Consider the following 14,719-nt stretch of genomic DNA (forward strand, 5'->3'; position numbering starts at 1 on the left):
CTGGATGTTACCAAGACTTGTGCCACTATGGCCAGTTCTTTTCTACCTAGAAAATGCTGCAGATGGCTAACAAAGCTGGTAAAAGGCTAGTGACAGCCATCATCTGCTTATCCAGAAGTGGGCCTGGGTCCAGCAGTACATCCAAGACCTGCTTCCTCAGGAGGAATACAACCACATCCAGAATAGTCAGTTCTACCAATCACCAGCAGCCTTTCCACTGTTGGGAGGAGCCCACAGTTCAAAGGAAAGGTTCTTTTCTTTAGGAATCATTTAGAAAAATGGCAGAATGTGTTCAATAAATTATTGAGTAGATATAAATATACATAAATATATTTTTGTAGTTATATAAATTCTGTTTTTAGCAAAATTGCTGGGTGTCTCCTCTTTTGATGGGGGAATTAGCAAGAGGTTGACCATATGTAGAGCTATTTTGAAGCAAGGATCTTTTCCCTATGATATGAGGGTCCAGGGGTGAGGAACAGAGATTTTTAGGAATTATTACAGGGGTGATATCTACCTTTCTAGGTGTGGTCCAAGGATCCATGCAGTAGAGAAGGTGAATAATGGAAGTTACCCAAAACAGAGTTTGAGGGTGCAAGTCTCTGGCAGGACAAGACAAGACACACTTATATTACCAAATTCCTGTCCCCAGACAATGATACCAGGTGACCCATGACATATCTGTCAGATGATCTGTGACATAGCTGCATGTGACCCCTGACATCACAGAAGGGGGAGGCTCCCAGGAAAGCTTTGAAAAAGGATTATGGGTGTTGATGAGTTTACCTATTGTAAACCTTACCTAAACAAAAAAACATAGGTGGGGAATTTAGAGTCAGATTGATTCCTATTGTAACACCATAGAAAACATAATGGGGAAGGTCTGCATGGCAGGATTAAGTATTGGACATGGATTCCTCTCTTGGCTACTTCTTTGTGTTCAGTGATCTCCTAAACGGTTGACAGGAACAGTCTTTTGTTAAATGTGCGGGTGTGACACCTGGTCCTTTTGTTAATGGCTTCTCCATTAACATCTCCAAAACTTTTCGGGCCTCTGGAATGTGGTCCACATGTTTTCTCTGCATGGCAGTTTGCAGGAAGGAATCCTGTCCTTTTGGGACAGTTCAGGAACATGACTGACCTTGGCTGCTTTTATGCTGTCTTCTGGGGACAGGGACATAGTTGCTTGGCAGCTCATCAGGAAAGTGTGGTCCTGGAGTCCTCTTTGCAGGGCAGGTACAAATAGGCACATACTAACAGGCGCAAGCAGGGAGCTGGCTGGAGACTGGCAAGGAACACTGCTGCATGATTTACACACATGATCCATATGGAAGCTGGCACAAATGCCAAATGCTTAAAGTCAAACAGGATTCACTGACTATAGACATTAGGCAAGTGGGCACTGAGTATTAATGCCCATATTGGGTTAGTTCACAGTTCTAATACTGTATGTTTAACATCTGAATGTTCATTGAGGCAGTTTTCTTGTGCTTACATAAACATAAGTCCATCATATAGGTCTTATGATAACTAAGAGTCCTGTATGTCTGACACTGGCCAGAATGAACACAGTCCATAAATGGTGGGAGAGGGGGGTACAGGGCTAGCATAGTTAAAAGTAAAATCTGTCTCAAAACATTCTTGGAAGAGAGTCCCTGCATTAATCCTAGAAGTGAAAAAAGTTTACACACTCACTGTTATACAGGAGTAATTGTTTTTTTATGTTCCCTTTAATAGCAGAATCTTGTATATCAAGCCTCAGCATCATCTTCTACAAATCAAGTCTATTGTCTCCTTTTTATTCCCAGGTGGGTTTGCGGGGATTATTATGAATTAAGAGAAATAAATATCCATTAACATTTGCTTCATCATCCATCACATTTATGTAAAGCCAGAGGTGTCAGAAAAACTTCTGCACATAACCAAGAGCAGTTGCTCACCATACTGGTACATTGTAGGAATAACATGATTTATAAATGAAGTTTTATTTCCCTTTAGTATAGTATAAATGGGAACTATATCTGTTCTCAAAAAGTCCTTTGTAACATACTTTATGCATTAATACAAAGACAAGAAACCAAGTTATTTCCAGATGGGATATTTACTATTATAAGGCATTGGAAATGAAGCTAGGAAACCAGTGTGTTGTGATTTATGGATTATTGAACACTCTGGCAGTTCCACTTTGACTTGCCCTGTGCTTTATGACATTACTAAATGAAAACAGTTCACCTGGCAATCATCAGTCCTGATAGTCAACATGCTAACCCTGTCCCTGCTAGCTATTTGGCCTAGGGTGTGAAACTTATGTTTAATTTATGAGTAGCAGTTCAGTTTCTGCTGAAGCCTAATGCCTGGGCTCCCATATTGATCTTTTGGGGACAAGCAACTGGAGATTCTTTTGTGTGTGATCCTTTTACTGTTTGGTGACAAAATTCTGGACTTGGCAGACTCCAAATCCGGTGGCCCCCGCAGCAACCAAAGATATTTGGAGCTCCCCTTCAATCTTTAAGTCCTCCCGCCAAAAAGAAATTCCATTGAAGGAATCCAAAAATTCCTCCCAGACCTCTAAGTCCCTCCACATGCCTGTAGTTACTCAGATTCTATGGTGAGGGAGACGCAAGGACCCCATGGCATCACATAGCTGCTGCAAAAAGGCCCTCCCTGGTGCCACAACTTTGCACACGACGTTGAGGTGCCCCACAATCTGTTGGAGCTCAAGCAACAACACTTTGCGCTGCTTCCTGAGAGAAGCCAATTGCTCTCTGAGACCTTCCACTTTTTCCGCAGGCAGCCATGAAGCTTGCTGCATGGTATCCAACTCAGTACCTAAAAATGTAAGTATCGAACTAGGGCCCTCTGTTTTTTCATGTGCCAACGGCACCCCAAGCTCCTGTGCCAGCTCTTTGAATGACCGAAGTAGCCTGGCACATTGCCCGGACCCCGCCGGGCCCACGAAAAGGTAGTAATCCAAATAGTGAACCGTATCACTTAGCCCAGACCTGGCCCTGAGCGCCCATTCCATAAAGGAACTAAAACACTCGAAAGCAGCACAAGACACTGAGCAACCCATGGGTAATGTCCTGTCCTTGTAATATTTTCCTTCAAAACTAAAGCCCAGCAAATCAAAGTCCTCCGGATGCACCGGCAAAAGGCCGACTTAATGTTGCATTTTGCCATTTCAGCCCCCACACCACAACCCCGAACCACTTTGACTGCTTGGTCAAACGAGGTGTACTTGACCGAACAGAGAATGTCCAGAATGGAATCGTTAACTGATCCGCCCCTGGGGTAAGGCAAGTGGTGTATCAAACGGTATTCCCCAGGTGCCTTTTTAGGCACCACCCCCAGGGGAGATATCCATAAGGTAGGTACTGGCGGAGATTCAAAGGGGCCTAGGACCCTCCCCTCCACACACTCCTTAGCTATTTTTGCTCTTACCACATGCTCCATTCCTACCACGGAACGAAGGTTAGGGGCCAAACAAGGTACTCTAGGTCCCTGGTATGGAATACGGAATCCAAAAGAAAAGCCATCCAATAGATAGGCCCTATCCGCCACCAGGGGGTAATTAACCAGCAACCGCCTAAGTACCTTCAGCTGTATGGGACTGGGTCCCTTTTCCAGGTGGCTGCTGACTACCCCCTCCCCTGGGGCATTTTGCACCCGCCCGAGGTTTGGACTTGCTACAGGCTGAAAAGGCGTGTGACCCACCACACAGCGGGCACTCATGCTTAAGCTTACAAGCCTTCCTAGAACACATGCCCTTGGACGTGAATTCCCAACATAACAGCTGGGGTTGAACTGACTGGCCCGCCATACTGTGGGCACCTCCACTCACCTGTTGCTTATGTACTAGATGTCCACTATCAGCCCTATCCCCTGGGTTAGGTTTTGCCGGTGACATTAACTGCAGCCAAAGCTGCTGATTAATCTGATCCCAGGGCAGCCCAGGATTGACTGCAGCCTGCATCCGGAAGGCCTCATCATATTGCAACCAGGCCGCACCAACAAAATCAGTGTATGCGCGGTACACTATGTCGCAATACTGAAAAAGTGCAGCCGCGCGAACTGGCTGCGCCCTGGCTATAACCCCTGCATAGATTAAGAAACCTGGAAGCCAATTGGCCCAGGTCCTATCCACCTTTCTCCGCTTTTGCTTTTCCTTCTGCTTATCATCTAATTCCTCCTTATCCTTTTTCCAGTTGTCTAAAAAGGAGGCTAAAGACATCAACGTATTCCCCCCTCAAAATCTTAGCCCTTGTAGTCACAGACAGGTGATCCCCCAATGGCAATGCAGTATCGCCATATGGAAGCACCTGAAATGGTATGGTCCCATATGGATTTGGGGGGGTGGCTCCACCTGCCTTATGGGGAGCTTGGCCAACCACCTTGCATTGGCAACTGTCCTTGCCCACCCCATGGAAGCATGCCCAAAACGGGCTGTGGGGTGGGGTACTCTGTGGAGCCACTGAGGCAACCGCCTGTGAAGGAGCCTGAGTAGCCTCACCAGCACTGCTCTGACTTGGTGGTACCACAGGAGCACCCCAGGCCCATGATGGCTTAGCCAAACCCTGGGGTACCCAAGGTCCAACATTTCCAGGCATTACTGCTGCCCCACCCACTGTATTTGGGGAAACTGTTGACTGTGGTAAGCCCCAGGGGCCCCAAGGCCACACCTGAGGTTGGTGTTGCAAAAAAGGCTTACCCACACCCCCTGAGGGGATAACAGCCACCGCGACCACCAGGGCCGGCTGCCCAACTTCTTCCACTGCCCCACGAGCTCAGGGTTCCCCGCCGGGCAACTCCCCTGTGTCATCGACGTCCTCATGGTCCGATTCGCATCTCATGTCCATGCCTTCGGTTCCGCCCTGTAACGCAGAAAGACGTGCCAGCACCTCCTTTTTAAAAGTCAACCAGGCAGATCGACCTGTTGCCTTACGGCGCCCCTCCCTTATAGGTGCCCCCGTAGCACTTCTCTGCTGCTCCAAAGCGTCCAATTGGCTTATAATGGCCTGCCTTATCTGGGCCTCCTGGCCCCCTTGCTCTGGGGAGCCAGGATGCTGGCCCCGCCTCCTTGCAGGCCTGGCCAGCTGCTTCCCCTTAGAGGGGACTTGACCCTTCTTAGGAGCCATTATCCAGGCCCTTGCACTACCTCTGCCTCGGTTGGCCACCCAACTCACTTATAAATATATATGCCCTACTTCAAAAAAGGGGGGGCAGGGGCTACCCAGCCTGCCCCTTTCCTTGCTACCCTTTTTCCCTTATGCCCAGCAAGAGGAGATAACCAAAAGAAAAAAAGGGGGGAGGGGGTTTGTGCAGCCACCCCCTTCAATCAACACCCCCGTACACCAACCCTGCTATGAGCACAAAAAAGGGGGGGACAAAATCCCCAATCAGCCCCACGTAGGCCTACTCCGCAGTAGAGGTAAAGGGGGGAGGCTACCGGCCAAACCCCTCGCACCCACAGTCCTTCCACTAACGCCCCCAACCACTTGAGGCCAAACCCGTCTCATCGCTCTTCCACCGGCTGAACCCAGCCACTCCACACTGCCGCGCTCGCGCTGGGTGACTGGCCAAGCTGCAACTTCAGACTTGCCCCTCGCAAGCGCAGCCACTCACGTCTCATCGCTCCCGTCAGCCAAACCTGGCCACTACCAGGCTGCCGCCACTCGCACTGGGTGACTGGCCAGCTGCAACGCCGGACTATGCCCCTCACAAGCGCCCCCACTCAAGCCCGACCAGGAATGCTCCTCCTACGTGGCTCTCCTGCCGAGAGCCAAAAAAAGAACTGCGAAGCACTGGGCAGGGCTGGGGCTTTTATAGCCCCGACTCCCTGCCCAGCAACAGATTCCTGGATGGCCGGGACGTCGTTCAGCCTTCCCTCCATCCGGGTAGGCAGCAGGGTCTCTCCAGCCTATCGCTGGCGAAGCCAGCCAGCTGGGAGGGGCCGGTTAGGTCATGACATATCATGTTGATTTCAACAGAAGGGGATTGATAGGGTGGTCTGACTTGGAAAGGAGAGGGTTAATTCCTTCTGTTGTCCAATGTTCCCAACTAAAAATGGTTCAGTGGAGCAGCTGCACTAGGGAAATGCTTTCCATGAGGACCAGGTTGAGAAGGAGACTGTCTGAATCAGAATTTCTGTCATTTTCAAAGCAATGTATTTTTTGGTCATCAACTTGGACTTTAGTGGGTTGACATTTTTCAGATAGAGAAATGCAATTCTTAAAAATACTACTTCAGGAAAGAATGATAATAAAGAGTCCTCGTGGAAATCAGCCAGCATCTGACTTTCTGCAAAAGATGGGCCAGCACAAAAGTCTACGAAAAGTGAAAAGGCACTATTTACCACATCCTGGGAAGAGAAAGCCAAACATGTAGGTGTTAAACAAGGAGGAAAGCAAGTGTTAGGGTTGGAGCAGGGTAAAGAAAATGAAGAGGAAATTGATCAGAGCTTGATTCAATTATTTCATTGATTCTTGAAATTTTAGAGCAGCTCAGAAAGCCAAGTGTATACAGAATGCCAGAATCCTCTCAGAGGTTTGTGTCATGAAGAAGACTGGCATTCTCCATGCTCTGGGTTTTACTGGAGATGGTCAAGGCTCAATGCATGGTCCACAGGTTGGCTTTACCCCCTACTATCTCCTTTTGCCTGTTCGGATTTTTGTTTTTCCTGCTGTCCAATAAGAATAATTTTGACTATTCTTCCAAATCCAAATGCCAGTCAAACAAGGAACCTGGATACAGACTACCAAGAGGCTACAGAAAGCTTTCTGTTGGCCAAAGCCCCATGGCATAGTCATATATTGCTCTCCCTTGCTACTTGGTAACACCTGTTTGACCCTCATAGTGGGTAAATCTTCACTGCAGCTGCTTAAGTGCACAGGTTGTGCTGTACAATGTTCCAGGGGGACCAATTAAAGCCTCTTGTTTTGTCAAAATGTATGTGACACAAAAACATTATTCTTTGGCACTCAGTTTCCAAGCAGAGCCATATGGAAAACAAGATCACAAAATCCCACCACAGCTGGTGATATTTCAGGCTCTGTTCTGGGATTCAGGGAATGGAGATAGAGACATACATGCAAAAAAAAGGATGTGTTTGCTAGAGAGAGAGAGAATCCCTAATTAAACTTAGTGCTGTAGTTAACAGAAAGAAATAATGGTACAGAGTTTTTGTAAGACAAATAAATGATCTTATATATATATGGCATTGCGCCCCTCCCCCCGTCATGTATGGTATTGCTCTCTGATGTCTCACACAGAAAAGAAAGGTCTATTGAGAAAACCAGTTGTATGGTCCTGCTGCTATTCCAATAAATACTAGTCAGAATTCTATGCTTATCAAGTGGTAGGGTCAACAGTGTAATAACTACAGAACCAAAAGCAAACACAGCACCATGGACAGACACGCTCACAGCACCCCTGGAAAGTCAGCTGCCACTCATGAATGATGGTCATATACTGATAATGTTCCTACATTACCCATACTTTAAATAGCAACCAAAAATACATGCAAGTGGTCAGGGCTTTTTTTTTAACAGGAACACACAGAAACGCAATTCCGGCTGGCTTGGCATCAGGGGTGTGGCCTAATATGCATATGTTTCCTGCTGGGCTTTTTCTACAAAGAAATCCTGTGTGAAACAATGGTGATATCATGGGGTGTGGCTTAATATGTAAATTTGTTCCCACTGGGCTTCTTCTATGAAACGTTTTCTACAAAACAGCCCTGTGTGAAATAGTGACATCAGGGGGTGTGGCCAAATATGCAAATGAGTTCCTGCTGGGCTTTTTCCACTAAAAAAGCCCTGAAAGTGGTTAAAGAGCCCCTGATGTCACCCAAGCCACAGTACTCAAAGGCACAATCAGGAAGCCAGAAAAGTCTACGGGGCCTTTACCTGTGCACCATGGCTCTGCCTGGAGCAGAATTGTAAGGAGTACCTATAGGACAAAGGTTCAGTTTCTGTAACAGGAAAATCATTTTCTTAGACAATTTCCATAGTAGTACATTCAGCAATTTTTCACTATTGCTGCCATGAAAAGAACCTCTGCTAAGAAGCTTAACTTCACTTTTGCAATTGAACTACAGGGACAAGGCACCCCACACAGGAGGAGCTTTCAAGGAAAGGACTCCTGCTTATCCTTCAGCCATTCTTCCAAGAAAAAAAGATTGTGTGTGCAGAACATTCAAACACCCAAATATCCACATAATGTATTTTTCTCATTGCACTTAAACAAGTACACAAGGGATTGGACCACCCTCTCCTGTTTCCTATTGCAAAGCTCCTTCCCATTAAATTATCAGATATCTTAAGTTTTTTTCCTTTCAGGTTTTCTCTTTCATTCTCCCTTCTTTCTCCTTTGCAAAAAGCTTCTTTCCCTCATAAAGGCATGTTGTTGACTTTGTTCCTGTAGCCAGTTGTAGTGTATCAGTAAATAATATGCGACCGGGCGCAGGGGCAACTGGGCCGTCCCAGAAGCCCCAGCGCAGGGCGCGAATCTCCCCGCCTATCAACAGCTGTGGCAGGAAGTTCAACGGGTCAGGATTGGCCTGACCAACCCTGTAGGATGTACCGGGGATTGTATATAAGTGGGACCCGGCCCGCGTGTTCCCTGTCTTGCAACGTGCTCCTAATAAACCATGTTGCCCTACTCTCGTCTCCGCTTCGAGTACGTTACACTGGCGACGAAGGTGGGATCCTAGCCTTATCGGCTACGACGGAGATCGTGGGCAACGAACGACCGGTCGCGACCGCCGCCGCCACCATGGCCAACCAGGGCGGAATCACCGGCTACCTCGAGGCCTTCGACCCTGCAAATCCAGAGGGCTGGGAGTCCTACTCGGAACGGGTCGAGTTCTACCTCCGGGCCAACAAGGTCACCGACGCCGGAGCAAAGAGGGATGTTCTCCTGAGCGTATGCGGGCCTGCCACGTTCGAGATCGCAAAGGGTCTCTCGGCGCCCGCCCGCCTGGCGGAGAAATCCTACGAGGAGATCATCAGACTCCTCACGGGCCACTTCTTGCCGCAGCCCTCCCGGGTGGCTCGCAGATTCCTGTTCCACAGGAGGGACCAGGCGGCAGGAGAATCGGCCGCCGACTATCTGGCGGCCCTCCGCAAGATCGCCGGGAACTGCAACTTCCCCTAGCTGGAAGACACCCTGGCCGACAGATTTACGTGGGGCCTCCGCGACGAGAGGCTCCAACAGAAGCTCTTCGCAAAAGAAGAGCTCACCCTCCAGAGCGCCTTCAGCGAAGTGGTGGCGTTCGAGAGGACCTCCAGGACTTTTCCCAAGACCCGGTCCGACGCCGTCCACCACGAGGAGCTGGACCACGACCGCATGGAGGAGAGAGAAGCCTACCAACTGCGTCGCCCCGCCGGCCCACCCAACAGAGCGGCCCAACGCCCCCGAGCGGCCGATCGACCACCAGCGTCGGAGAGGGTTCCGGCCACCAAGTGCGCCAGCTGCGGCGACTCCCACGATCGGAGAGATTGCCAGTACCGGACCTCGGACTGCCGGAGCTGCGGGAAGACCGGCCACATCGCCAGGGCTTGCCGGGCCAAGCTCAACCGCCGGAGGCCGACCACGCACCACGAGTCAGCGGAGTCCCACTCAGCAGACTCCACGTCCCTACAGGTACTGAACTTGCCCCACGCCACCCCCGATAAAATTAAAGTGGCAGTCCTCATCGAAGGGAACCCCTGCCAAATGGAGGTGGACTCAGGTTCCTCCATTTCCCTCATAGCGGAGGAGACCCTGAGGGAACTGTGCCCCCGGCAGCGGCTGCAACTACGGCCGGCGAACTTCATACTCCGGGACTTTCAGAAGAACCCGGTGCAAATTGCGGGGTGGGCGCGGGTGCAAGTCGAGAGGGGGTCCTTCTACGGGCCGCTGGACATCCTGGTGGTAAAGCGCCAACTTGCCACCCTGCTGGGGCTGGATTGGTTCAAACCCTTGGGGATACACGTGGAGGGGGTGGGGCAAAGCTTAACGCCCAGCGGGTTCGGGGAGATTTGCAAAGAGTTCCCCGAAGTATTCGACGGGTCCCTGGGAAGCTACAAGGGGCCCGGCCATCTCCCTGCCCCTAGACCCCATGGTCAGGCCGATTCGGCTCAAGGCACGGAGGGTTCCGTTCGCCTTAAAGCCCAAAATTGAGGCCGAACTAGACCGCCTCACAGCCCAGGGAGTCCTGGAGCCAGTGGACTACGCCCCCTGGGAGACCCCCATCGTAACCCCACTAAAGCCAAACGGGGAGGTGCGGATCTGTGCAGACTACAAATGCACGATAAACCGGGCACTGCAGGATAACCCCTACCCAGTGCTGGTGGTGAGCCACGTCCTGGCTGCCCTCGCGGGGTCTAAAATCTTCGGGAAGCTGGATCTGGCCCAGGCCTACCAACAGCTCCCGGTAGACAATAAGACGGCCGAGGCCCAGACGATAGTCACGCACAGGGGGGCCTTCCGGGTGAGGAGGCTACAGTTCGGGGTAAGCGTCGCTCCGGGGATCTTCCAGAGTATAATGGACGCTCTCCTTAAAGGGATCCCCGGAGTCCAGCCGTTCTTCGATGACGTTTTAGTCGCCGCCCCGGACCACGAAGAATTCGGCAACCGCCTAAGAGAGGTGCTCCGCCGGTTCCAGGCTGCGGGGCTGAAGGTCAAGAGGGAGAAGTGCCTGCTGGGGGTTCCACGGGTGGAGTTCCTGGGGTTCGCCGTGGACGCAGCGGGAATCCACCCCACGGAAGAAAAGACACGGGCCATCGTGCAAGCTCCGGCCCCCACCTGCAAAGCGGAGCTACAAAGCTTCTTGGGGGTCCTTAACTTTTATCACTCATTCCTCCCCCACAAGGCAGCCCTAGCAGAGCCCCTTCACCGCCTACTGGATAAAAAAGCCCCTTGGGTTTGGGGCAAACGACAAGCCGCCGCGTTTCAGGAGGTCAAGGACGTGCTGGTGTCCAATGCGGTGCTCCACCATTTTGACGAGGGCCTGCCCGTCATCTTGGCTTGCGATGCGTCGCCGTATGGGGTGGGAGCAGTCCTGGGGCACCAACTCCCGGACGGGAGGGAGGTGCCGGTGGCGTACTACACCCGCACACTGACACCGGCAGAGCGCAATTACGCGCAGATAGATAAGGAGGCTCTGGCGATCGTGGCGGGGGTCCGCAAGTTCCATGAGTATCTGTACGGGCGGAGGTTCACCATAGCCACGGACCACAAGCCCCTCTTAGGTCTGCTGGCCCCAGATCGACAAACCCCCCAAATCCTGTCACAGCGCGTGTTGAGGTGGAATCAATTCCTCAACTCCTACACTTACGCACTGGTACACCGGGCCGGCAAGGCTATGGGTCACGCAGACGCGCTCAGCCGCTTGCCGCTTCCGGAAATGGGTCCCGCCCCCGCCCCCGCACACCAGGTCATGCTGATGGAAAGCCTCCCAGAGCCGCCCCTTCATGCAGCGGAGGTCGCCAAGGCCACCCAGAAACATAAGACACTTGCACGGGTGCTCGACTGGGTGGTGAGGGGGTGGCCAGAGGGGAACATGGGGGAAGATTTCAAACCCTATAAGGTCAGGAGGGAGGAACTAGCGGCCCACAAGGGGTGCCTACTATGGGGAAGTAGGGTGGTGATCCCGCCCCCGCTGCAAAGGCGTGTTCTAGAATCCCTCCATGAGACCCACCCCGGCATAGTTCGTATGAAGGCCCTGGCCAGAAGCTACGTCTGGTGGCCGGGAATGGACGGGGAAATAGAGAGTTGGGTCCGCAGGTGCCAGACGTGCCAAGAGTCGCGGCCCGAGCCTCCCAGCGCCCCCGCCACTAGGTGGGAGTCCACCAGGAAACCATGGTCGAGACTCCACCTCGACTTCGCGGGGCCATTCCAGGGGCAGATCTTCATGATAATTGTGGACGCCTACACCAAATGGCTCGAGGTCATCCCCGTAGGGTCCACCTCGTCCGCAGCCGCAATCCGAGCATTACGCAGGGTCTTAAGCACACACGGTATCCCGGACACCATAGTCTCGGACAATGGGACCGCTTTCACGTCCGCAGACTTCCAGGCGTTCCTCCAGCGATACCTTATTAGGCACATAAGGTCGGCCCCCTTCCACCCAGCCACCAACGGCCAGGCAGAGCGGATGGTCCGCACCACCAAGGAAGCCCTGGGCCGTATTGTACAGGGTGACTGGGACCACCGATTAGCGGCATTCCTATTCGACAATAGGATCACCCCCAACCCGGTCACAGGGGTTAGCCCGGCCGAGCTCCTCATGGGGCGAAAGCTCATAACTCGGCTGGACAGACTACACCCTGACCGGGCGTCAGACACCCGCGAGAGCCCCGAGATCAGGGACGCAGTCAGGGGTTTCTTCGCGGGCGACCCGGTCTACGCCCGGAACTACGCAAGGGGGCCCAATTGGGTGGCGGGCCGAGTGCTACGAGTCACCGGGTCCCGCCATTACGACATATCTACGGAGGGGGGCCAGATACTACGGCGGCACATAGACCAATTGAGGCGCCGCACGCTACCAGAGGAACTGGCAGACACAGAAGAGGCAAGAGCCGGAGAGGAGCTCATCGGGGACCGACCGGAGGACGCGGCCCCATCACCCCTAACGCCGGCCCAGGCAGCACCGGAACCGCCAGAGCCCGAAGGTGCCGAAGAACCAGTCCGGCCGCCACCGTCCGCACCAGGGTCACCCACGGCATCAGATGTGGTGGCGGCGCCTCCCCCGCAGGACCTCCCCAGATGGTCCACCCGAGAGCGCCGACCCCCCGCATATCTGCAAGACTATGTTCATTAACCAGGGGGGGAGGGGTGTAGTGTATCAGTAAATAATATGCGACCGGGCGCAGGGGCAACTGGGCCGTCCCAGAAGCCCCAGCGCAGGGCGCGAATCTCCCCGCCTATCAACAGCTGTGGCGGGAAGTTCAACGGGTCAGGATTGGCCTGACCAACCCTGTAGGATGTACCGGGGATTGTATATAAGTGGGACCCGGCCCGCGTGTTCCCTGTCTTGCAACGTGCTCCTAATAAACCATGTTGCCCTACTCTCGTCTCCGCTTCGAGTACGTTACACCAGTCTTAAGCCCCTTTCCCATTATGCTTGTCATTTAGGGGTTCTATATGTAAACTTACCAGTGACTTGTTATGGAACTTGATTTCTAAGTGTTGTGGTCAGGTACTCTTTGCTTCTCCCTGCGGTCTTGAAATAAAGATGATCGTCTGCAGGCTGATGCTGTCTGTCCCTCCAGAGTATTACTTTAAGTGATTTTATTTGAAGAAACATCCAAAGAAGGAGAGCTCACCACCTTCTGAGGAAGCCTGTTCCACTGAGGAATCACTGTCAGAAAGTTCTTCCTAATATTTAGCTGAAAACTCTTCTGATTTATCTATTGGTTCTGGGGCCATAAAAAACAACTCCACACCATCCTCTATATCAGTGGTTCCCAACCGTTTTGGCACCAGGGACTGATTTTATGGAAGGCAATTTTTCCACGGACCTGGGGGTGGGGGGGGTGGCGGCACACAATGGTTTCAGGATGACACAATTGTGCACTTTATTTCTATTAGTTTGGTGTAGTAGTTAAGTGTCCGGACGCTTCAGTGGAGAGGACAGGATATAAATGGAAATAAATAAATAATCTGGGAGAACCGGGTTTGATTCTCCACTCCTCCACTTGCACCTGCTGGAATGGACTTTGGTTAGCCATAGCTATCGCAGGAGTTGTCCTTGAAAGGGCAGCTGCTGTGAGAGCCCTTTCAGCTCCACCCACCTCACAGGGTGTCTGTTGTGGGGGGAGAAGATATAGGAGATTTTAAACCACTCTGCGATTCGGAATGAAGGACGGGATATAAATCTTCTTCCATTGTAATATATAATGAAATAATTATACAACTCATGGCCCGGTTGCTAGCAGGCTATGGACTGGTACCGGTCCACGGACCAGGGGTTGGGGACCTCTGCTCTGTATGACAGCCCTTCAAGTACCTGAAGATGGTTATCATATTTCACCTCTCAATCATCTCCTCTATAGGCTAAACATTCCCAACTCCTTCAGCCTTTCCTCATAGGACTTGGTCTCCAGACTTGGTCACCATCTCCACTGCCCTCCTCTGGACACATTCCAGGTTGTCTATATCCATCTTAAATTATGATGCCCAAAACTGAACACAATACTCTAGGTGAGGTCTAACCAGAGCAGAGTAAAGTGTGATATGGACACTATACTTCTGTTGATACAGCCCAAAATCTCACTTGACTTTTTAACTACCACATCACACTGCTGACTCATGTTCAGTATGTGGTCTACTAAAACCCCTGGATCCTTTTCACACCTACTACTGCCAAAACAAGTCTCCCCCATCCTATGCATTTAATTTTTCATACCTAAACGCAGAACTTTAAATTTATCCCCATTAAAGTTCATTTTATTTGTTTTAGCCCAGTTTTCCAGCCAGTCAAGATCATCCTGCATCCTGACTCTGTCTTCACTGTATTTGCTACTGCTCCCAATTTAGTATCAGCTGCAGATTTAATGAACATTCCCTCTATTCCTTCATCCAAATCATCTATAAAGATTTTAAAACAGGTCCCAGGACAGATCCTTGCGGCACTCCACTTGTCACTGCTCTCCAATCATTCACAAGCACTCTTTGGGTGCAATCTGTCAACCAGTTACAGATTCACCTAACAGTAACAGGATCCAAACCACATTTT

General features: G+C 51.3%; 1 protein-coding gene across 1 annotated transcript; it reads left to right on the forward strand.

The window, feature by feature from the left end:
• Positions 1-11,734: 11,734 nt before the first annotated feature.
• Positions 11,735-12,277, forward strand: LOC132567779 (uncharacterized protein K02A2.6-like; the record flags this gene model as incomplete). The annotated part of the gene is made up of 1 exon (XM_060233468.1): positions 11,735-12,277. A coding segment is annotated over exon 1 (543 nt), but the record flags the coding sequence as incomplete, so codon positions are not given.
• Between the last annotated feature and the right edge of the window lie 2,442 nt (positions 12,278-14,719).

The sequence above is a fragment of the Heteronotia binoei genome, chromosome 2 (assembly GCF_032191835.1).
Source record: "Heteronotia binoei isolate CCM8104 ecotype False Entrance Well chromosome 2, APGP_CSIRO_Hbin_v1, whole genome shotgun sequence".
NCBI lineage: Eukaryota > Metazoa > Chordata > Lepidosauria > Squamata > Gekkonidae > Heteronotia > Heteronotia binoei.